We start from the raw sequence: 22,043 nt of genomic DNA on the forward strand, positions 1-22,043 counted from the left end.
GGGCGCGAGACGGAAATAAGGCGGGCAGAGGAGGCGGATGAGGCGGTGCCGGGCTGGTTTAATGGCCGGGCCGGTTTAATGGCCGGGCCGGTTTAGTGGCCGGGCCGGTTTAGTGGCCGCCGGGAGAGCGGTGGCACTGCCGGCCCCCGGCTCTGCGCGCCGCGGCCGCCCCACGACGGGCCGCACGTAGCGAGTCGCGGGCGCTGATGCCTTGGCGCAGCCCTGCTCGCTCTGCTCGCTCGCTCTGCTCAGCGTAACCGCGCCTGTCCGCCGTCGCCTTGGCCTCAGTGGAAGTTGTCCAGGATTTGCCGTGTGCTTGGCCAAGTTTTTCCGGCGAACGGCGTGTGTGGTGGAGAGTTTGTGAGTCTCTGGACGCGCTGAGTGGGCACCTGTGGTATAAGGTTTCGACTCTATCCCTCCGTGATATTGTTCAGGGGATATTTCGGGGGAACAGCTGGCTTGCTGTGGTCATCCTGGAACTCAGCTGGTGGCGCACGATTCAGGCTTTTCCCAGCTTATCCATCGACAGAGACTTCTTCCCCACAGTATCTCCAGTTGTCGTGCAACGTGGGATTTTTTTTTGAATTTGTCATTTGTAGACTTCCTGGTAGATACACAGTTGTCAGTAGGATATTGGCATGGGCAGATGGCAGTGAGGAATACCTGAGCTTGCGTTTGTCAGCGAGCTTTTACGGATCCTTTAGAAGTAGTCCATGATCTAACAAGAAATTACAGAGCAGAGCATAAAAACCACCTTATTACAAACAAATAAAAATTCCTAAACCTACAGGGCAAAACACACTGCCTTTTCCTTGCAATCTACATTACAGGAAAATATCTCTCTTCTGTTGTGTGAGCCTGCTTTGCTTGCTTTAAGCAGGGCAGCATTGTCTCTCTGCCATAATTCTTGTTTGGGCTCAAAAGTCTTAGAAATTACCACAGTGCAGCCCAGGGCGATGAACACAGAACATGGCTTCGTGCTTCGGTGCTGTGAAGAAACAGCCCTGATGTCTTTGATGAGGATGTCTTTGATGGCCTTGGGCTGAGGGTGGCTCGTTGTGTGGCAGGATGGGGAGCAGCGTGGCAGGATGGTTTCTGCAGGGTCCATGGTACGGCTGCTGGCGCTGGTGACAAGGCTCTTGTTTCTTGCAGGCCTGAGGAGGCCTGGTGCAGGGGGAAGGGGGCTGCATGGCTATGTGCACACACTGCATACAGGAACACCGGGAGCTGTGAATGTGGGTGGTGAAAGCACTACAGGGAGCCGGTATGGCCCCCACATCCTAGTGGTGCTGAGCATGGCTGATTTGCACGGACAAGTGAGAGTGAGAGTGAAGAGACCTTTGCTTTGCAGTGACAGCACCAGAGAAAGCCACAAGATGGATATGTACTCTTAGACAGCTTTGCTAAGGCTTGGAGCACCCTGTTTCCAGCCCTGGCCCCTGTACCACTCTGTCAAGCAGCCTCGGGCTTGACTTGAGTCCCCCTCCACTGCTCATTTGCTGTTCCCTCTTCCTTCCTCCCTCCCTCGTCAAGCATTCCAGCCTCCATCCCAAACCGACCGCACTCCCCCTTACTCACAGTGCTGCCATCCCACACCATGGCATTCTGCCCCTGCATTTTAAGTTGTCTCCTGGAGGGGACAACCCCTGCCAGCCATGTGACGTGTAGAGACAGGCAGACACTGCCAAACTCAGAACATCTCTGATCTCCCTCCCCCCTCCTTTCTGCCCAAGACAGACCCAACTTTCCACCTCACTCAGGGACATCCAGAAAACAGCTCACACCAGCTAGACACAGGCATGTAGTCTTCAGTAAAGCTGTGCCTTTTTCTACTCTGGGGAAGGTAAAATGACAGCTCCTCAACAGGGCACAAAAGCACATTATTAAGAAGATATGAGAGCTTGGGAGAGGGAGGAAACAGCCTGGAGAAGAGGAATATTCAAGTTCTTGGAGAAATGAAGGAGAGAGAGAAAGGGTAAAGAGCTGAGAAAGTGAGATAGGGAAAGAAAGGAAGGAAGAAAGCTATGGAGGGCTAAAAGGGAATGAGAATAAAAGCACAGGAGTTGAGGAAGACACGGGACAGTAGGAGGACAGAACAGCCCTGAGACTGCTGCAATAACAAGTGCAGCCATGTCAATGAGGAAGAGGTATCTCTTGCGTCTCCACTATCAGTGAAGACCCAGGGAGACACCCTGGCCCAGTGCTTCTCAATCCATAGCTCTTCTCACTCCTCTCAAGATCCTCAAGGCCCTGTGCCGAGTGGAGCTGTCCCTGTGGGAGCTCCCAGCAGGGATCCCCCGTGTCACTATCTTTCCTGCACTCACAGCAGAGGGGCCATGTTGGGTAAAGGTCAGAGTAAGGTTGCCTGGGGTGTGCTCACTGCTGGTGGAGAGACCACTGCAATGGGGGATTGCAGCAATGGGATGGGGTGACCCCAGGAGGTGAGGTGACCCCAGGACAGCTTGGTCTGATCTGCACAGTCAAATGCCTGTGACACAAGCATGGCTTTTGACTTTAGCACTGGGCAGGGCAAATGCACCCTCTGCAATGGGCACATGTTCTTTTCCTCTGGGTTTTGCTTCTTTTCGAAAATACATATATTTTCCCCAAGTACTTTGATACTTCTCAAATAGATGCTACAGCCCAAGAACTAATTTGTCTCCTCCCACTAATCACTTGCTCTGAACCATAAAACGTGTCAGTCTTCTCTTACCTATCCACTTCCAAGGTGCCATTTCCCCTTGGGAAGCCACAGCAAGAAATGGGGATAAAATGCCAGGCCACCATGCCCTCAGAGCAACCAGCTGCCTTTACACCCATGGAACATCCAAGAGAAATCTCTGCTGACGTCTCTTGGAAGCACTGCATGCACTGACTTCACCATCTCTCCTGGAGTCTCTCCTTACCATGTCTCCAAGTGATAAAAACAGGACCACAGCATGCCCCATACCTCCCACCTCCAATATCCATGCACCCAGAAATCCTCCCCCCCAACCCTGTTTGCCCCAGGCAAGACACACAGCTGAGACACAGAAAAGAGAGAAGGGAAGATGACGGACAGTCCACTGTGCAAAAAACAAACAGAATGAGGACACTCTGGGAAGGGTGGGGGAGATGCCCTTGGTCCCTCTCCGGCACACAGGTGGGCACATGCACGCCTGCACACACTCACACTTGCATCCTCTCACGCCCACGGAGGATGTGCCACATGCTTCAGAGACAGGTCCATGGCAGAGTCAAGGATAGCAGGGGTGGGATGTCATATCCAGAGACACTGGGTGATAGCGGGGAGGAGGATCATTCACAGGTTACTTTCATGATTTTCCTCTGTCTCAACAGTCATGGGGGGCAGCCCTCCATTGTCATTCAGCCGTTTGGCCCTATAGGTCTCATAGTGGATGTTGTGGGTCACTTCTTTTAGGTCCTGAAGGTGGGTCCTGCAGAGGACAAAGTGAGGTGGGAAACAGGGTATGATAACCAATATCAGCACAGTCAGTATTAATTTTCTGATGATAATTTTATTCCCTGAGATAAATGGGAGATTTTTTCAGTCAGTCTTGCTAATATCATACCCCTCTTTCGGCATGGTTGGCACGGGTACCATCATACATAACTGAGAGCTGGAGCCTCAACATTCAAGGGCACACATGCAGGATGCAGGATACAGGCTGAATTTCCTGGCTATGCTTGCCAGTGCCCTGCCCCTCTCACACCCGTGCCACCAGGACAGCTACTGGCCATCCTGGTGTGTCAGAGCAGACAGGAACTTATCGGAAGCAGTGGTGAGACAAGGAAGCATCAGGAGGGTGTATCCACTGCAGACCATAACCTGCAGAACACTGCTGTGAGCATCATCTCTAACCTTCATAGAAAGCCTGTGGGCTTGGATTGCTATATGCTTTGTGATGATCTTTTGGGTAGGCTGTTTTTACGGGAAGACTTGAGGAATGCATCTCTGCTGCTGAAGGTATCGCAGAACAAAAAGAGGGCAGTAGGGTGATGTCAAAGCATTGTACCTGGCCAAGTGTCTTGATACCCCCATACCCACAGGTGGAATGAGCCACAGGCCTCTGGATTTGAACTTTGTTTCCTTTATTTTCCTTATTTTTGGTGTTGTTTTAAAACCTTATTTTATTTATAGGGAATAGAGGTGACCCTGGATCTGCAGCTCTCCTACAGAATCTGGGGCAAATATCAGTTATACTGAGGCAACTTCATGAAACAGAGTAGAAATAAGACAGGATAATGAAAGCTGAATGAAATATGGAGCTTTTCACTTCCAGTTTATATGTTTCAGCACATCCTTCAACCTGGAAGGACACGTGGTCTACAAGGGGGTAGTGACCTCTTGATCACTGACCTCTTTCCAGCAACAAATAGAAGGTTTTACAACCTTAATGGGATATAGGTGATGTAGTAGTACTCTGTTTTTCTCCAGGTGTCCAGCCCATACATGAAAACTAGCACCTACTTGACATAGTGGTCATGTCTCTAAGAGAGGCACTGGAGTATCTACCCCTTAACTCAATCCAACCCTACCCCACATAAGCTTCCACTGCCTGAAATGTACTCCATTCTCCTTTCCATAGGGGCTATTTCACTCTGAGTGGATCTCAGGAAGACTCATGGCTAATCAACTAGTGCATGATCATGGCCTTACCTGATGACAAAATCTCGAAGTAGAGCAAATTCACAGTGAGAGAGGTTTTCCACTGAAAAGAAAGCAAGCAGTTGCATTACATTTGATTTTTTTTTCAACAACCCCTTTGTGGTTACAGAGCATGGGAAAGTCACTGCTATGGGGCAGGTTCCAGGTGGGTAGAACCTGCATACTTCAGAAAGGACAAACAGTTGTCTGAACACCACACTGTCGAGCATTGAGGAGACATGAAGAGATGCTGGGCAGTCACACATGAATTTTGTGACTGAATATTTGAAAACCAAGGCAACCTCAGGAGCTTAGTTTCACACACTGTGGTGTTCAGAGCGGCTCCAGCTTCTACCATGTGGTGGTAGTGGCACTGCATTGGCCATGGCAGTTTCCTTCTGGCACAGCTATTTGAGAATTCTCCTCCTGTTTTGTTTCAAAAAGTTTATCACAAATGGGATGGGAAGGTATCCATGGGACATGTTATCTGGATGTTGTCTATTACTGTGACCTACAGACATACTTTCAGCTCCCAGAAGCAATTGTTTTTTTACCTTCAATGATTCCCCAAGGTGTTTTCCTGCCCAGGACTCTTTTGCCATTCACTTGGTACTCCTTGTCGCTGCCCACTACTGCAAAGGGCATGCTTTCCTGCTGGGGAGAGACACATGGAAAGACCTATTGAACCCATTCCATAGAGCAGCACCACGACTGTTCCCCATCCACCTTTCCTCCTCTCAGCTCAACAAACACAAGGCCTTCTCCAAGGCAATAGATTCTCCCAAGCAAAACTTTACTGGCTGTCCTCTTCACCCATTAGTGCTATCCCTAGCATTTTGGACCCTTGCTTTCCAGGTATCCTTGCACCACCCCAAGCCTAGGGGGTAGCTTGCAGCAGTGCCAAGGGTTCTGGAGCAGGAGGCAGAGCTTTTCTGCATCCATCACCAGCATTTATGAAGAGGGAGATGACCAGAGAAGAAGTACCTTGGTATTACCAGGGGAGGGTCTGTCAGACCAGGGCTGTTCATACGGATAGTTTGAGGTGAGTATTTCTCACCAAGTTTGTAGTTCTTCACAAGAGAAAAAGGAGAGGACTCAAAATAATCTTCCCCAGTAAGACACAGGAAAATTCAACAAGTTTAATGGCTGAAATGGCTGTACCAAGGAAGGCCAGAAATGGAGTAGGGATGCAGCTTTACTGGGAAGTGGGACACTAGGTGAGGCTATTGGGGACCCAGATATCTCTAAGCACAGGGAGAAACTGTCTGTTTCCAGAGCATGGGGTACAGGAGACCCTGCTATCCATAAGGTTGTGCAGATGTTCATAGATTTACGCAGCTTTATGGATATCCCTGGGCCTGGGAAGAGACTGCAGTTACCACAGGAATGGAGATTAAAAAGCAGTTTATTTACTATGTGTGAGGGCAATGGTGCTGAGTGCAGAATGAAATGTGGTGCCCTCCTCATTCCCCCTTCCCCTCCCACAATAAAATGTTTCATACCCTGATTTTGTCGTTCTCTGTTTTATCCTCCAAGTCCTCATCAAATTCTTTCTGGGGATAAAACTCGATCCCATTTACTTCGAGTTCTTTGCGCACCTAAGCAGAGAGACATTTTGGAGCATAAAGCAGCACAAACCTGAGGGGAAGGCAGTTGAGATGGCCGAGCAAACACATCTGGGACATCCTTCCAGTGGGCAGGGGTTGGAGGGGTTGCCCCAAGGAAGTGCACAGCAAAGTGAGGACACACATCAGCAATGATGAGTCTTTCTTCCTGACCCCAGTTACATGTCTGGCTCTCCAGTTCCCGTAACAGAATGTATCAGAAGATATCACGGGAATGCACACATTTCTTCCTTCTCTAAAGATGCCCTCAGAGCTATAAACAGCTGCATCTTGAGGACTTACCCACCCACCCAGTGCTGGACTGCACTGCAATCCCAGGAAGGACACCACTAATTTCTCCCACCTCCAAGCCAGGGCAGGGAAAGATCCCGTGCAGGAGAGGAGATACTCACTCTTTGTTTGAATTCAGTCTTTTCCTCCAAGGTCATGGTGTCAGCCTTGGCAATAACTGGGATGATGTTCACTACCTTGCTGAGATGTTTCATGAACTCCAGGTCCAAAGGCCGCAAGCTGCAGCCCAAGAGGGAACAACATGGAAGGGGTCACTTTACCCTCATTGCCTTTCATCCTAGTGACTTTCTCAGCATTAGGGCATCAGTGAACCCTCCCTTGTACATACTCTGCTTGCTGCCACCATGCTCTCATCTCCTTCTTCCCATCCATCTTGCCCTCTCCCAAAAAACACAGTGGCATTTCTCCTACTCTTGTTATCCTAGACCCTTTCAAGCCCCACAGCACCTGAAGTTAAGCTAAACAGTGGCCAGCTCTGCCGGCAGGATCCCCAGATCCATGTCTGAAATGGAGCAGTGTAGGGTATATATCTGGCACAGAGACACCAAGGGCTTGAGGGAGAATGAGGGACTGTGTACATACGAGTGGCCTGTAGGGGAGATGAAGTAGAGGCAGCAGTGCACTCGCGTGTCTGGAATTCGTTTCTTCCTTGCAATATTCACCTCCTCTTTCAAAAATTTTTCATATTGCTCATTGATGTATTTCTCAATAGGCTCCCAGCTGTTAAAGTGGGAGAGAGAGATGAATAGACAGGTACAAATCTCCATGTTTCTGCCTACCCAGCTCTGACAGCAGCAAAGCAGGCTCAGGCATAAAAAGTATCCACCTCAAGCATCTTGCTATCAGCAGAGATGTTTAGAGTTTCTGTAGCTGGGCACAGAAATAACCATTCACCACGTAAAGGGTACATACCCCCAAGCATGCACACAGACCCATGGGGTTCACAATCTCATGGCTCCACTACCAGCCCGCTGAGTGCAGTAGGATCCCAGATGCTTTCCAGGGCCCAGTAGATGAGACTCACTTCATATACTATCTTAATTCCAGACCTTCCTGAGACATAAGGCCTTGACCTTGTAAAACTCACCAGTTCTCATTGTTGATCTGGTCCCCAAATCCTGGCGTGTCAATAACTGTAAGCTTCATTTTGACACCACCTTCTTCAATGACTGGAGGAGAAATTGCAAACAATCATATTTCTCCCTGGAGACCTGTTTTGTCATGAAACATGATTCTGTGTCCTACAAGGGAACAAGAGGGCTCTGGCCTTGTCCCTGCCCAGCAAGTATGACCAGACAAGGCTGGGTCATACCTCAACAGTTATGACCCCCACTTGCATGTCTAACCCCAAATTTTGGTAACATCTGCACCAAAGCCACCTTACAACACTCTGACACAGGAAAACGGATTTGTGCTCAGTTTGTGGCCCAAAGGTAGTACCTACCTTACTTACACAAATTCTCCTCCCCTCTAATGCATCATCCTGAATCTGAGATGATGCTCGTTACCCTGTACTACTGTAGGAGCTGTACTGATGCTTTGCCATGAGGAGATGTGCTCTGCTGGGCTTGGGATGGGACCCATGAATGCAACTTGTATAGATGATTAAGTGTCTGCAGGTGGGAATGTCTTACAGCAAGGCTTAATTGACACATGCAGACTAATGTCTTAGCAGGAGAAAAATCTATAACTATTTTTCTACCCCTCACTTCAGGCTCTGGCATTAGTGGCATTGCTGTTTAAGAAAAGCCTTGTCTGGCTCTGAGGCCATCTAAAACTGTCCTTTAGCTTTCCATGGAGAAATGGCTGCCTAATACCAAAGAACTATTTGCGTAGACTGCTGAGACCCTCTCCAAGACCGCGCTGAAGCATCAGTGTTGCTTCCACACCAGCCTGGCTCTTACCATGCCCAATGGCTTTGATCTCCACCGTCTTGGGGATCTTCTCCTCACGGTTCCAGCCTGAAGATTTGCGGCTCACCTGGGATTTGAAGAGCGTGTTCACCAACGTTGATTTTCCCAGTCCGCTCTGACCTGAGGATTGCAGAGAGGAAGCTTGTGACATTTGTCACAGGCTGGTGATGGCAGCAGGCCCAGGGGATGGAGCCAGGCTGGCAGGGGAAGGGGCTGTAGGTGTCTCCTTGCCTTGTGCAGGCTCTCCTTTCCCTCAGGGCAAATGCTGTCTGCTCCCTTGTGCCCTCCCCGCAGGGCTCGCTCTCCCACCTGGCCTCAGAGGACAGTCCCTGGCCATGGTTCCCAGTTCCTCATCTGGTCCCTGCCTACCTACAACCATGATGTTGAAGTCGAAACCTGTCTTCATGGTTTTCTTGCGCATCTGCTCAATGATGGTGTCAATACCGATGTAGCCCAGCAAGCTGGCGTTGATGCCCATGGGTTTCATCGGTACAACTGGTTTTTGTCGTGGCTCTGGGACCAGCTCAGACATGGCTGCTTCGTTTTTGTTCTCCACTGGTCCTGCATGGGAAGAAAGATTGAAAAATCATCAACAAGGTGTAAAACAACGTCCCTTCTGACCTGTCACAGAGGCTGAGGGCAACTTTGAGCAATTTCAAGGCCTACTGAGGATGACTGAATGGCAAGATTTTAGGGGTAAGGCTCTCTTCATGGAGGAACATCTACTTCTATGCACGACTCCAGACGAGGAGGTGAAGCGGGCTTCATTGAGCATGCATTGATGGCTACTTCCACATATTGATGGCTACTTCCAAACAGCAGGAACAGACCCAGCAAGCCTGGCTGGGCTGCTAATCAAGTGCCCAAAGCTCTGTATGTGTCTCCTCATTTTTGTCTCTCAGTTCTCCACAGGATCACCAGTGTTTTGCCACTCCAAGTTTACCATAAAATTTGCGGTAGAACAGACTTTCAAGAACTATTGTGTGTCAAGTCCTGGCATTGAAACAGAGTTTGGGATGTACTGTGGGGACTTGTAAGTTTGGCCCTTGCCAGAGGCAGCTGCATTACTGGCCATGCTGGTGCTGTGCAGGCTGAGTTCCTCAGAGGAAGGCAGTGGTGGAAGTGAAAGCATAGCTATAATTTCTGTGCTTGCCTCCCATCCACAAACCAGTGTTTTTTGTCATGTTCAAGAAACTAATCATCACGATCAAAAAAATTATTATCTGCATCTTTCCTTCCTCACCTCTCCCTCCTCACTTCTTCCATGTAAAACGAACAGGCAAAAAGAAAGGCCCTGAGGGCGTTCTAGCCTCTCTGACTCTTTTTCGGGTGATGGCACACATTGGTTAGGGCAGGCCTTGCCCATTTATCTCCATCTCTTGTCTCATTAGTGAGCAGCTCCATGCCACTGGGAGGAAGCCAGAGGTTGGGAGAGGACCGGGCATTGAAGAAAAGCTGTAATTGTTGAGGAAGGGAGGCATGAGGGATGAATCTAGAAAGGAGGATGAAGGGGATGGGAATCAAATACCTTGCATATACAATCCATCTGCAAACTAGAGCCTCTCCAACTCTAATTACTTGACTCCCCCACACTTTGTCTCATTAAGTGGATATTTTTCCAGGACAGAGACAGCGTGTGGTTTTGCTTGGTAAGTACTCTGTTTGTTTTGGATGCCACTTCAGTTGAAGTATCTCACACTAAATTATCCCTTTCTATCATTTCAGCAGAGTTTTTTTCTCCTTTCAGCAGAATCCACTGGCTGCAGAGAAGGACATGAGCAGCCAGGCAGGCGACTGCCATTTGGTGCGTGACACATGCCCCTCTTGGTGAGGAACATGACTCAGAGATCATCAGGCTCTGAACACTGATGGCACCAATCCACAGTCCCTGTGACAGCTCAGCCAGGCCAGGCAGAGGCAGGGTGGGGAGAGGTCAGAGAGATTTTGTTCAAGGACAGGTTAAGCTGCAGCACGCTCCGTGGCTAGCTGGGGACCCTGCCTGGCATTCCCACATCAGAGCTTCTGTGCAGACACAGGGCTGCTCTACATGGTGAAGATCTTACATTTTATATAAGCTGTAATATCCTACTATCATGTGCTAAGGAAAGACCTTGTGGAAGGGCCACCCTTGTCAGGGAGAAGGGTGCCTCCACCCAGCTCCTTCTACACTGCTTTGGAAGTCTTTGATTTTAAACTGGGAGAAGGGATCTTTCCTCTGTGTGAGAGGATGATAGCACAGCTACTCCTGCACAGCACTGTGGGTAACATCTGAAGGCTCTTGTACCAGCTCTGTTCCACCTTGCCCATACAGAAAAGGTCGGCAGGAGGATGGCCCTCCTACTGCTCTTCCCCACTGAGCAAGGGCACCCTGAGCTATCATCATCCTCTCCTGAAGCAGTGAGCAGCACCCTGGGGGGACCAGAGCACAAGATGGATCGTTGGCTTGAACCAGGCTGGCAATTTGGAGCACCTCACACTGCCGGGCAGCTGCTGGAGGAGGCAGCCTGCCGAGCCGAGCACTTCTCAGCTGCAATCCTCTCTTACACCCATCACAACTAGTCTGTGCCTTTCTTGCTGATGAAGCACTCCCTGAGGCTCCTGTTGTCTTTTTCCAGCTTTATCAAAGCTGGTGCCAGCCAGGAAAGCCCAGATTTTTCGTACAGCATAGGGGGCCAGGCCAGCCAGCTCTCCTGCACACTGCCCTTCACTCATTCTCTCCCAGGCTGCCCCACACCACCTGTATCATGGTCTAATGGTTGTGCCATGTCCCTCATCCTGCTGCCGCATCCACCAGCACACACCCCATACAGCCCTGCTGGGTTCCCACCTATCCCAAAGAGAGGGACAAGAGGGAGACAGGTAATGATGAGAGCATGTGGGACAAGGGGCTGTGGCCCCAGTGAGGCACTTGGCTACTGCAATAAGTGGGGCCAAATAAACCCTGGAGAGGTATAGGAACAGGTCGAGGTGAGAAGAAAGCCCAGCTGACCAGCTGCATGGGATGGGTGAGGACCTGGGCCATGTGGGCTGTGACCCCTTTGCTTCCTGGGTAGTAGCTTGTCCTCAGGGAATCTGTTGCCCTCTCCTTTATTCCTTCCACCTTCATTCTTGCACAGGAAGGATGAGGAAGGAGGGAAGTTGCTGGCAGCCTCAAGGCTCACTAAGAGGTTCATAACTCATCCCTCAATCTCACCAAGGGAAGCTTTGCCCAGAGCCAGCAGATGTTGCTGACTGCTGTGGACATCACGATATGTGGCCATCCCTTTGCAGCTGGAGCCAGATATTTCAGTCAGGTTCCTGAGCAGCTATAGAAAACCCTGAGATGAGGAGGAAAGATCTCCAGAAGTCTCCTTAAATATATTTCCTGGATTTTATACCTGGACATCCAAGGTGGCAGGGTAAGCAACCTCCCTTTATCCTCTCAGTCACTTGCCTTCCTCTCTGTGTGGGGTGCCTTCCCATTCAGCCTCAGTCAGGGAAGCCCCCATTTTGCAGACATTACCTAGGGGTTCAGCTTTCTGCACATGATTTTCCACCTCTTGATTCCCACAGATGAATCCAAGGAGCCAACTGAGGAACAACCTGCTAGGGAGGTCAGGGTGTGCAAAACAGGGATCAGAGCCATAAGAGGCACCCTGAGACAAGAAATGTGCCTTCCTGCTCTCCTGGGAGTGGCTGTTTTATATGCATTAAAGCTAATACTGCTAGGAAGCCTCCTGAGCGCTCTGAGTGGCTGCTCAAGGGGTGGCATCATGTGTCCTGGGCACATCCCATAGCCCTTCCAGCTGTTCCCTGTAATGAATACATGATAGGGCACTACAGCCAGTACAGCTGACAATGAACAGAGGGGTAGCCAAGGTTAACCACTTACATCTGCTGCTCGCAGGGCCCCTTTTTTCTTTGCTGCTTTGTTCTACATGCTAACAGAAGCTCATTTAAGAGGGTGGTTGCTGGCAATACCCCTGCTGCCCAGATCCCGTAGGGGGTAGCCTGGGCTGGGATGGACTGTCAGGGAATATTATCTGGCTCACAGGAGATGCTCCACTCAGCTCTGGAGCAAGGAGAAGTGCAGTGCAGCATCTGGGGCCAGGACAGGCAGGACCAGAAGCACACCAATTGCCCAGAGAGGTCCCCACAGTCCCAGCTAGCTCCTGCTTCTGACACCCATGACCCACCCCAAAGCCTCTCCCTGGAAGGCCAGCATACATGGCCGGCAGCAGACACCACTACTGCAGCTCACCCTTCATGTCTACCTCTGAGGTTCTCAGCAGCTGTCTGGGGGCAGAGGTGGCCCTACAGGTCCCTTAGGGGCTCAGGTAGTGGGGACTAACATCTATTATGTTCTGATAACCCAGATACAGTCGCATCCCCTCCCCCTGCCTTTCCATCCTTTGTCTGAGTGGCAAGAGGGAGGGAGGACTGCAAACAGTGCTCACCACAAGCCAGCTTCCAGCAAAGAAAAGCTATTTAACCCCCACGTAACACATGGATGGCCTCGCAGCAGCTCTCCTCCCATGCAGCACAAGGTTGTCTCGCTCCCGCTGGAAGCGATGATCCACACACTCATCTCACCCCAGCCCCTTCCACCCATGTGGCTCTGGACCCACAGTTCCACTGCCTGCAGACATGGAACAGGGAGGAGGAACGGGTTCAGAACCTGAAGTCGTCTGGCAGGAGCAGACCCTCAACTGGTGATGATGCCAGGTCCCTACAAAGGAAAGCAAGCAGCTGTTTGAGTAGCACAGCCTCCCTGGAGCTGGCAGGGATCAGGACCTGCTCCTTGCTTCAGATTTGCAGAGGTTCTGGACTGAGCATCTCTCCACTGGAAAAATATCTTTCCCCTTCAGTTTCCATGATGACCCCAGGGCACTTCTTTCAGCTGTGCAGGGCAGTGGCTGAGCCGTGATGGCCGGATGCACTGCCTGACCTCCAGGTATAGAACAGAGTCATTCTTCTTACAGGTCTTTTTGCCTGGCTTGAAGATCAACCCTCTGGGCTGCCACAGCCTTCCCGGCAGCAACCTTTCTTACCCTCAGCACTTTGCAAAGGGCTTGGGCAGGAGCCCGGCTGCAGCGAAATCTAGGGCAGTGTGTGCCGAAGCCTCTCTGGAGATGCAGAAGCTGGAGGGGAAGGGACTGGCCACATCCCCAGCCCAGCCGCCTCAGCCCCAGCCCCAACGAGCAGCCCTCAGTGCTGCTCTCCAGCCCTGCAATCCTTACCCCATGGCCCAGCTCACACCTGGGCGGCACAGGCGAGAGGATGCTGAGCACCCCTGGACCAGGGTACCCACACCACCGCAGCTGCCTCTCCCCCTGCCCTCATGCCTGCCGGCTCCTGCGCAGATGCCCAGGGAGCAGCACAGGACACCCCCGCTGCCTCCGCAGCGACTGCCTGTCACTGGCAAGGGACAAGCCAGGAGCCGAGCAGCTTGTGGGCTTTCCCCAGCCCTGGACCAACTGGGATTATCTGTTTCTTTCAGAGCAGTGCCTGGCGCCAGCTACTCCCCATCAGCACCACAACCAGCCCTGCTCCTTCTCCTTCATACGAGACTGCTGCCACCAAAAGGAAAAAGACAGAGGAAAGTCAAAGCCGGGACCGATTTCCCCTGCTGCCCTTCGGGGTTATCCCTCCCCCGTGCCCAGAGCTGGGAAACGAGGGGGCATGGCGTAGGATGCCTGCACAAAAAGCCCCAGCGGCATCCCTCTGGCGCTGCCCAGCTCTGCCAAGCCCGGAGCATCCTACCTTTGAACATGAAGCTTCCTTTGTCTCCGAATCCTCTCGCAAGGGGGTGGATCTCCCCCCACTTTTCTAGCCTGATGCTGATGAAGTAGTACGGTGGGCTACAAGGCTCTGCTTGCTTTTACCTTTCTCTTTCTTCCCTGTGTCCTGTTCTCCCCCACTCTCCTTCCCTTCCTTCTCCAGTGGCTATTTCAGCAGAGCGGGGATGCTGGTGCTGCTCCTGCTGCCATCGTCATGTGACCTGAATATTAAACATCTCCGCAAAATCTCCCCCCCCGCGCACCCTCCCCTGGCTCCATCCCAGGCCCCCCGAATCTATTCCAGGCCCCTGCCGTCCTCCCTGCCCTGGGGAGGAGCATGGCCGCGGAGTTCAAGGGGCCACTGCCGATGGCCCCCCCATATGTCCCAGAGGGCCCCCCCTTGCACACCCACCCCACACAGGCCTCTTCTTGCCCCTTTCCCTCCCAATTCCTCAGCGTTTGCAGCATCTCTGCTTGCTTAGGGAGGGGCATATTTAACCCTTCACAGCTTAGCTCCAGCAGGACTGAGAAAGGACACTCTTTGTCCCTAGGTAGTTTTTGGGTTCAGAGGATTGCAAGGTCTCCTTTTGCTTTCCCGGAGGGAGGAAATTAGGACTGTTTTGATTCATCAAATGTGATTTGCCCTTCAGCTCTGCTTGTGGAGGTGTGAGAAACCTTTTCTACTCCGGCACCGTGATTCCTGGCTGCCAGCCCACAGCACAGAGGCAGAGCCGGCACTGGCCCCCACTGGCCCCTCTGTTCACGTGTGTGTACATGCATGTGTGCATGCGGGTGTGCATGTGTGTGCCTGCGGGCGGGGAGCAGGGAGAGGTCGTCCCCCTTGGGCCATGTCGGGGGACACAGGTCACATCCCCATGTGCCCTGGCAGGCATATGTGCCTGGCAATGCCCACCTGCCCAGTGGATGTGCCTGTGCCTGGAGAGCTGTGCAGATGCCTCTGGCTGCTTGCACCTTTGGATGGGGATGCCCTTCCCCCTGCATTTCCTTCTCCTACATTTGTGAGCCCTAGCCCCACCAGGCACCATGGCCCCACCATGCTGGGCTAGGGCACCAACATCTGGGAATACTCTGACCCTCTACTCAGTAAGATGACAGCAGCACCCTTTCAGGGCTCTCCCCATGTGTCCCTCCATTATGAGGCAGCTCCCTGGGTGGAGGCCAGGCTGTTGGATGCCTGGCAGACTCAGCACGGGTTTGGAGGGCCTATTTTTGCAGCGCTCTGGGGCAAAAAGGAAACTGCACATGCTGCAGATTATTGGAACGTTTAGAACATTTAGAAACCACCACCAGCAGTTACCCAGGCTAGGCTGAGCCATTGACAGGCTGGCTGCCTCCAGACAGACGGACAGACAGACAGACATCTTGGCACTCACATCTCCTGACATGGCGACCACAGCTGCCTGTTTCCCTGCTGGGTGCCAGGCTCACAAACTCACGGGTGCTCCTCCCACCTGCCATTGCCCACCCATATTCCCACTGTGGGTCAAGGGGAAATCACTTCCAGGGAAGGAAGCCCCCATCCTCCCCCACATCATCCCACCTCTCCTAGGGGTCCTGCCTCATGCTGGGCTCCATGCCAAGGGGCCCCTTGGTGCCTCCCTCCCCCATGCCCAGCCCTTCCCGTCAGCGGAGACCCACCGGAGCGTGGTGGGGCACATAACACCCCCGTCTTCGCCACCAGGGTGGCCTCGGCCCCTCCAGAGCTGCCATGTTGCTGGGGCCCCTTGGCCGCTGTGGGCCGAGGGCGAGGGGCGATGGGGGTGACAGGGGCAAGGCCTCGCAGCCGCTCCCATGGGGGCCCCCCGCCACCCCCACCAGCCCGGCGCAGGGTGACGGAAAGGCAGCTCCGCTTCGTGGAGGCAGTGGCACCAAGGGGGCTGTCCCGCTGCCGTGGGGAACCCAGGATGCATCTGGGGCTGGTGGGGCTGCCTGGGGCAGGCAGGCAGCTGCGATGAAGGGCGATGTCCTCCTCCATGGCGGTCAGCAGCAGGCTGCAAGCAGAGGTGTGAGAGCGGGGAGCTGGTAGTGCCAGACCGGGCTGGGGGGCCCAGGCCTTCCCCGCTGTCAGAGATGTGGTGTCTCGGGGTGCAGACCTCCCCGGAGCTGCCGTCATCCACATGCTTGAGCCCCCACCTCCAGCCCTGTCCAGCCAGCCAGCCCGCCTCCAGCTGCGACAATGGGGCCCTTGTGGCCTGCATGGCACACTCCCACGCTGGGTTCCCTGGCTGCTCCTGCCCCTATCCCAGCACCTTCCTGACCTACGCCACCAACAGCCCCACACCCTGGGCAGCCCTGCACCATGACCCCCTGCCCTGGTCCCATGGGGGGAGGTGGACTATCACTGCATACCTGCCATGTCAGCCCTGTGCTGCCTGCTCCGAAGGACAGCAGATATTACTTAAAAAAAAATTAATTAAAATTTCTGAATATTTGAAATGTTTTCCCTTCCTCTCTATTTTATTCACCCTCAAACGGCATATTCCAGTGCAACAATTTATATCCCACTGTGGGAGTTCAGTGGTCGTTTGCTGGGTGTTCATCCAAGTTGATGCTTCTTTCCCTTATTCCGATTTTCTTTTACTTCTTCATTATTCTGATTGTTTCTTAATTTTGCCAGTTTTGGGGCATTTTCATGGTCAAGAGAACACCTATTGCAGGGATCAGCTTGCTACTCTATACTTTCCTTACTATAAAAGACATTGAAGGGCAACACAAGGAAGAAAGGAGAAAGGTGTTTTGGTGGGATAGAATGAGAACTAACATGGTTTGGTGGGCAAGTGGGAGCAAAGAAAAGGAGAGATGGGCACCCATAGCACCCACAGCATGTCAGGGGAGATGCTTGCCTGCCTTCAGGTGGCCAGAACTGAGGGAAGTGAAAGGGGAATCACTGTCCAGTGACCCACAGCAAGCCGTGGGGAATGCTGGTGGAAAGCAGGGCTCAGGGCAGTTTGAGTTCTCTGCTTCTTTAAGGGCAAAGAGACAGAAAAGTTAGAAAAGACCAACCTGATATTGTGTAGTATTTCCAGCACTAAGTATCTTCTCTGATGCTTTATGCATTTTAATTTAGTATCTGTGACTATTTCCCTCTCCCCTGAGGTCTCTCTGCCTATACAGATCCCAGAGAGGAGAAACAGTCTCAGTTTTCAGGCAGCATTTGCCTTTGGCTTAATTGTTCCCAGACAGCTCTGCTGTAGCTGGCACAGGAACCAGGCAGATGAAGACCTACTCTGCTGTAAAGGAAACCTCACTGTGGACTGGTCCTTGCTGCCTGTCCAGAGCTGGAAGGAGGCAGCTCCAGGAGGGAACAACAGGAAAATAAAGCGTCAGCCACACAGTTTGTCACACGCTTTTATTCCACTGGGGAAGGCTTGATATTATTTGCCATAAAGTCTTTTATAGCCATGGAAAACACCTGGCCTAATGCCGAATGCATCATAAACAATGCAAAACACAAGCCAGAGGAGATGAATAATTAGTTTCTCTCTAGTCCATCCCCTGCCTGTTTGTTGTCTTCTTTTGCTCAGTTTCTATACTGAGTTGTGGGCAGAGTGTAAGCAAAAACAGGCAGGACAGCACGCAGAGGAAGACACGGAGGAGGGGAGAGGGGACCCCTGTGGGTGCAGGCTCCCCTTCCAACAGGGGAGGTTTACCCTGTCCCTGACTGCTCCAAGCCTCTCAGTTCCAGCATAGAGGTTTTAATTGCTGCCCCACAGCTCAGCTGTGTCTGTTTGCAGGGCAGTCCTACCTATGACGGAGTCAAGGTGAGGAAACAGGTTTCCAAGCTGGTGCTTAGAAATATGGCTGTGATGTGCCAGTGGGCAGGGGAGGGGGGCCATGCAGCCATGAGTGGCATGTCAGACCATGCAGCCCAGCCCCATGGCATTTCTCTTTCACAGCCCCAAGTCAACAAGGCACAAAAATTTACCTGTTTCAAGTTGCACTTGCTCTTTGAGTCTTTGCTTGCCAGAGTGAGTGTAACTTCAGGCAGAGGAGTAATCCCACTCACTGCATTTCCCTGATGAGTGAGACTCCCCAGTTAGGCTACTTGCATCATAGTCACTGTTATTTGGCTGAATGAAAGGACTCTTGATTTGTCCTCTGTCTGAAACAGAACCAGAAAACTCCTGCCAGTGTGCCTGGTTTTGGTGTGGAGGAGAATGGTAATGCATTTGCAATCTGGTGTATGAAATATTCCAGGAAAACCCAGGATATTTGTAGAATGTCCTGACCTATTCCTTAGAGCTAAAAATTAGCTTTCATCCCTAGAGAATGACCAAGTTTCAGAACACACCTGTGCTTTGAGCCTTTGCTTGACAGGGTAAGTGAAACTGGGCACAGGAGTAATCCCGCTCAGTGCGTTTCCCCACATCACTCACTCTAACCAGCCAATGAACTCTGCTCCTTTCTTTGGGAATGGAGGATAAAACTTCCATTGATGGGTTTACAAGTGAGGCTGAGTGACACGAGCCCATCCAGGAGCTGTAGAAGATTTGGGTAGCTGGCCTGAGGAATTTCTACTGCCAAAAGGAGAACAGAGCCAGCACAATGGAAGGACAGTGGAGATGTGCGTCGTCAAGATACTGGCTGGCCCAGGGGATGGCACAGGATGCACAGACGTGCACATGGGGTGGTGGCACTGGCTAACATACCTGAGATATACAGGAGTGGGGCACACAGGACCCCTCTGTTGCCAGAGTGTGCACAGGTAGCACTGCTGCACCTACTGCATCCAAAGGGTGGGTGTTGTGGTGGGAGGAGAGGTAACACAACCTCCTGCCACAGGCTCAGAGCTCTCCCAAACCTCCCTGTGCACACTGAGCAATGCACTGGGCTGGCAGGGAGAGAGAAGGTGTGCATGTCCCTCTTAGCCCTAGTGTCACAACTTCATCCAGCACTTTGGTGGCCAATCAGGCCCAGAACAGTGTAGGAAGTCTATAAACACGGGATTTTGTGCCAGACCTACATTATACAGCTTGGGTCCAGAAAGCAGAGGTGGTATAACGGGCCCATGTAGATGGCAGGCTCAGTGTCCCTTCTCAGAGACATGCAGAGAAATACAGGGATGCTTCACAGCTTTGTTGGGGTGACAGTTAAAGGAGAGCCTATCTACGCCATAGGGCTCTGGAGCACAGGGTACTGAACAAGTGTGAGATGACTCCCAGACTATCCCATCTCACTCCACGACAGAGGAACAGAAGGTCAGGCAGATCAGGAGAAGCTTACGTGATAAATCTGGCAGCACCCCTTCATGGAGAGATGCAGAATATTCTCAGCTTGACACAGGACTTGAATAAACCTCTTTAGTAAAGACCTTTAATTTGAATATGGTGCATCTGGAATGGATGGATGGATGGATGAATGTTCTCCACCTCCCAAACAGAAACAGAAGTGGTGTGCCTTTAGCAGGGATAAAGGCAGTCAGTCTCTGGGGCTCGCTGAGCCCTTGGCCCCTCTGCACAGAGCTTCAGCAAGCTTACCATCCCAGCACCAAGGATGGGTACTGTGAAGAGCTCAGCTGAAGCAATGATGTGTTGAAATCCCATTTACTTCCCCCAAAAGACCCCCTGGACTTAAACAAAATGGGTTAGATTTAAGTTCGTGAATAGGAGTAAAAGGTTCTGTATCCCTTTGCAAGACTGCTACCCTGTCGAGAACTTTCCTACTGAAGGTTGTGTTGAGATGCCAGACAGCTCAAACTCATGTGATTAACAAGAGATGTTTCATTTGAGTGGTTCATCAGTCTTGGCCATGGGGAGGAGCAGAAGTCTTTGTCTTTGGCTGGGTGAAGAGCTGTGAGCACATGGGAAGCCCAAGTCTACAGCGTCACACAAACCTTGACTAAGAAGCAAAGGGGCAGAATGGTGAGTGGTGAGTACACGACCCAGATCAGCAAAGCGCAAAGTGATGACCAGCCTCGCTTACACCAGGGCAAGACTGTCATCCCTACTGAGGCTTGTGATCTGCTGCCCACCCCGTAGAGACTCTTCTGGATGCGATGGGCAGCTTGTCAGACCTCAGGCACCCCAAAGGCCAGGTTGTCCCGAATCATCAGTGTCTTCCGAAGGTCTCGTTCCATGATTGGCCTCTGTGTTCGCCACTTATGGGCTTCCTGGAGTCCTGGCTCAAAGTAGTAGATGCAAGCTCCAAAGCCCACCAGGATGAGAATGGAGATCATCAGATACACGGGCACAAACCAATCCAAGAAGTGGGGCATGGCTGCCAGAGAAAAGGAGAGAAAGTTCATACAGTGAGAGCACCCAAAAAACACCTCCACAAAGATTCATCACAAGACATCTGCCTCATCAGGAATGCACAGCCTCTCTGCACCCCTCCTTGCAGCCCTGCTGCACCCAGTTCATGCACACCAAGGCACCTCATCCATTGGGAGAGGTCAATGCTTTTGAGGTCATTGCTGGGAGCACCTCAAAGAGCAGGAGTCCTGCTTCTGCCCATAGAGGTGGTTGAGCTTGCATGCCCTCAGCCCTGCGGCCAGTGATTGAAAGTGGGTAGCTGCTTCTCATCTCCTGCTTGAGGGAAAATCTGCTTCTCCTGACTCTCCATGACCCCTTTAAATTCCCAGTCTGAGCTGGTCTGGCTTGGGACTGAGCCCTCCCTTGCTGCACCCCTATTTAGTGTCCTGCTTTGTGAGGGCTCAGGGACCTTGCAGTGCTTGGTTCAGCACCAGTCTGTGAGCAGAGCTCAGATCCCTCCACCACATCAGCCATGGGGCAGTGGGAGACACTTACCGAGAACGGCCGATCTGCCTTACCAAGAGGTCCTCACCACCCAGGAGCAAGGTGAGTCTGGAGCAGCGTTGCCCTGGGGAACACAAAACAACACACCGCATGATTACTGTTGACCCAGTGCAAAAAATGAGCAAGCAGGAAGGAGCAAAACATTTCCTTGTCCAGCTGTCACGGCTGAAGATTTCTGGAAGGATGGACAGATGGAGTCCCAGCCCCACACCCTGCTAGTGCTCTGGTACACTCTCCCCACCATTATGGCCCTGCTGCTGCTGTGCTCAGGGCATACACCCTGACTTGGGGCCATTTAAAATAACATCACGTTTGTGCCCATCCTTTATTCCTGTCCTGAGGGAGGGAGGGAGCAACCCACATTGCAACCCTAGAGGTGCCCAGTTTCTCCAACTCTCCACTGCTTGCCCCTACCAAAACACCTGCCAAGCTGTGGCTTGTGCAGGGACAGAAAGGGGGATTGAGAAGCTTACCCCCCTAAAAGCACAACTATGGCCTCCCTGGGCACCAGGGCTGCTGGGGTTTGTACTGTGAATGTGCTGCTTGTCCCAGGCTTTGGTGGATTAAACCAGGGACCCTCAGGCTTTGGAAATCATAGCGGTGGACTCAGGCATAAAAATGCTGTCCTGAAGGGAGGCTTTCTGTACCCTCACCCCTCAGTGGGGGTGATGAAGTGCCCCTTGAATTCAGCTGGGACAGAGTAAGGGCAGAGCTGCACCCATGTCAAACTCTTGCTTTTCCAGACAGCTGAAAGCTGTCACCTGCAACTGTCTCCCAAGTCATCCCTCTGTCAATAACCATGTATCCCCACCTCCCTAGCATGGGGGCAGTTAAGTGGAGGCTGGGGAGAGCCCTGAGTATCTTCATACTCTTCTCTGCTCCTGCCCCGTAATGCTGCTGCCTTCTCCCACAATGAAGGCTGGGCTTTTTTCTTTTTTTTTCCTTTTTAACGCCACAGCCATCAGTTGTTTCCAATATGCCCAGCAGCATTTATTTGCTGGACATCTCTTGCAACAGGAAGGCCTGTAACA

At 52.0% G+C, this 22,043-nt stretch overlaps 2 protein-coding genes across 6 annotated transcripts; both read right to left on the bottom strand.

Moving 5' to 3' along the window:
- Positions 1–546: 546 nt before the first annotated feature.
- SEPTIN3 (septin 3) lies at positions 547–16,454 on the bottom strand. Of its 5 annotated transcripts, none has more exons than XM_051784153.1 (10): positions 15,896–16,454; positions 8,847–9,038; positions 8,469–8,597; positions 7,652–7,733; positions 7,147–7,284; positions 6,666–6,783; positions 6,151–6,246; positions 5,203–5,299; positions 4,661–4,712; positions 547–3,437 (listed from the first exon to the last, which is right to left on the bottom strand). In XM_051784153.1, exons 1-10 carry the CDS (start codon positions 16,374–16,376, stop codon positions 3,302–3,304), a joined length of 1,521 nt encoding a protein of 506 aa, XP_051640113.1. In that variant the 5' UTR covers positions 16,377–16,454; the 3' UTR covers positions 547–3,301. The 5 variants fall into 5 exon arrangements, with proteins under 5 accessions (XP_051640113.1, XP_051640112.1, XP_051640117.1 ...); XM_051784152.1 differs by having other exon boundaries at positions 5,203–5,302; XM_051784157.1 differs by lacking the exon at positions 15,896–16,454 and adding an exon at positions 14,649–14,681 and having other exon boundaries at positions 5,203–5,302.
- A 3,099-nt stretch (positions 16,455–19,553) lies between these two features.
- SMIM45 (small integral membrane protein 45) lies at positions 19,554–21,352 on the bottom strand. Its single transcript, XM_051784647.1, has 2 exons — positions 21,004–21,352; positions 19,554–20,473 (listed from the first exon to the last, which is right to left on the bottom strand). Exon 2 carries the CDS (start codon positions 20,469–20,471, stop codon positions 20,265–20,267), a length of 207 nt encoding a protein of 68 aa, XP_051640607.1. The 5' UTR covers positions 20,472–20,473; positions 21,004–21,352; the 3' UTR covers positions 19,554–20,264.
- Positions 21,353–22,043: the final 691 nt, after the last annotated feature.

This window comes from Manacus candei, unplaced genomic scaffold (assembly GCF_025592945.1).
Source record: "Manacus candei isolate 608988 ecotype Guabito, Panama unplaced genomic scaffold, ASM2559294v1 h1tg000018l, whole genome shotgun sequence".
NCBI lineage: Eukaryota > Metazoa > Chordata > Aves > Passeriformes > Pipridae > Manacus > Manacus candei.

Bases quoted from the DNA above. Each gene is read 5' to 3' on its own strand.
- SEPTIN3 (XM_051784152.1), bottom strand. From the start codon at position 16,376: ATGTGGATGACGGCAGCTCCGGGGAGGTCTGCACCCCGAGACACCACA. The intron at 7,734-8,468 runs GTAAGAGCCAGG...TTTCTCCTCCAG, and splicing joins GATCAAAGCCATTGGGCATG to TCATTGAAGAAGGTGGTGTC. The intron at 5,303-6,150 runs GTATGAAACATT...GTCTCTCCCCAG, and splicing joins CAGAGAACGACAAAATCAGG to CAGGAAAGCATGCCCTTTGC.
- SMIM45 (XM_051784647.1), bottom strand. From the start codon at position 20,471: ATGCCCCACTTCTTGGATTGGTTTGTGCCCGTGTATCTGATGATCTCC.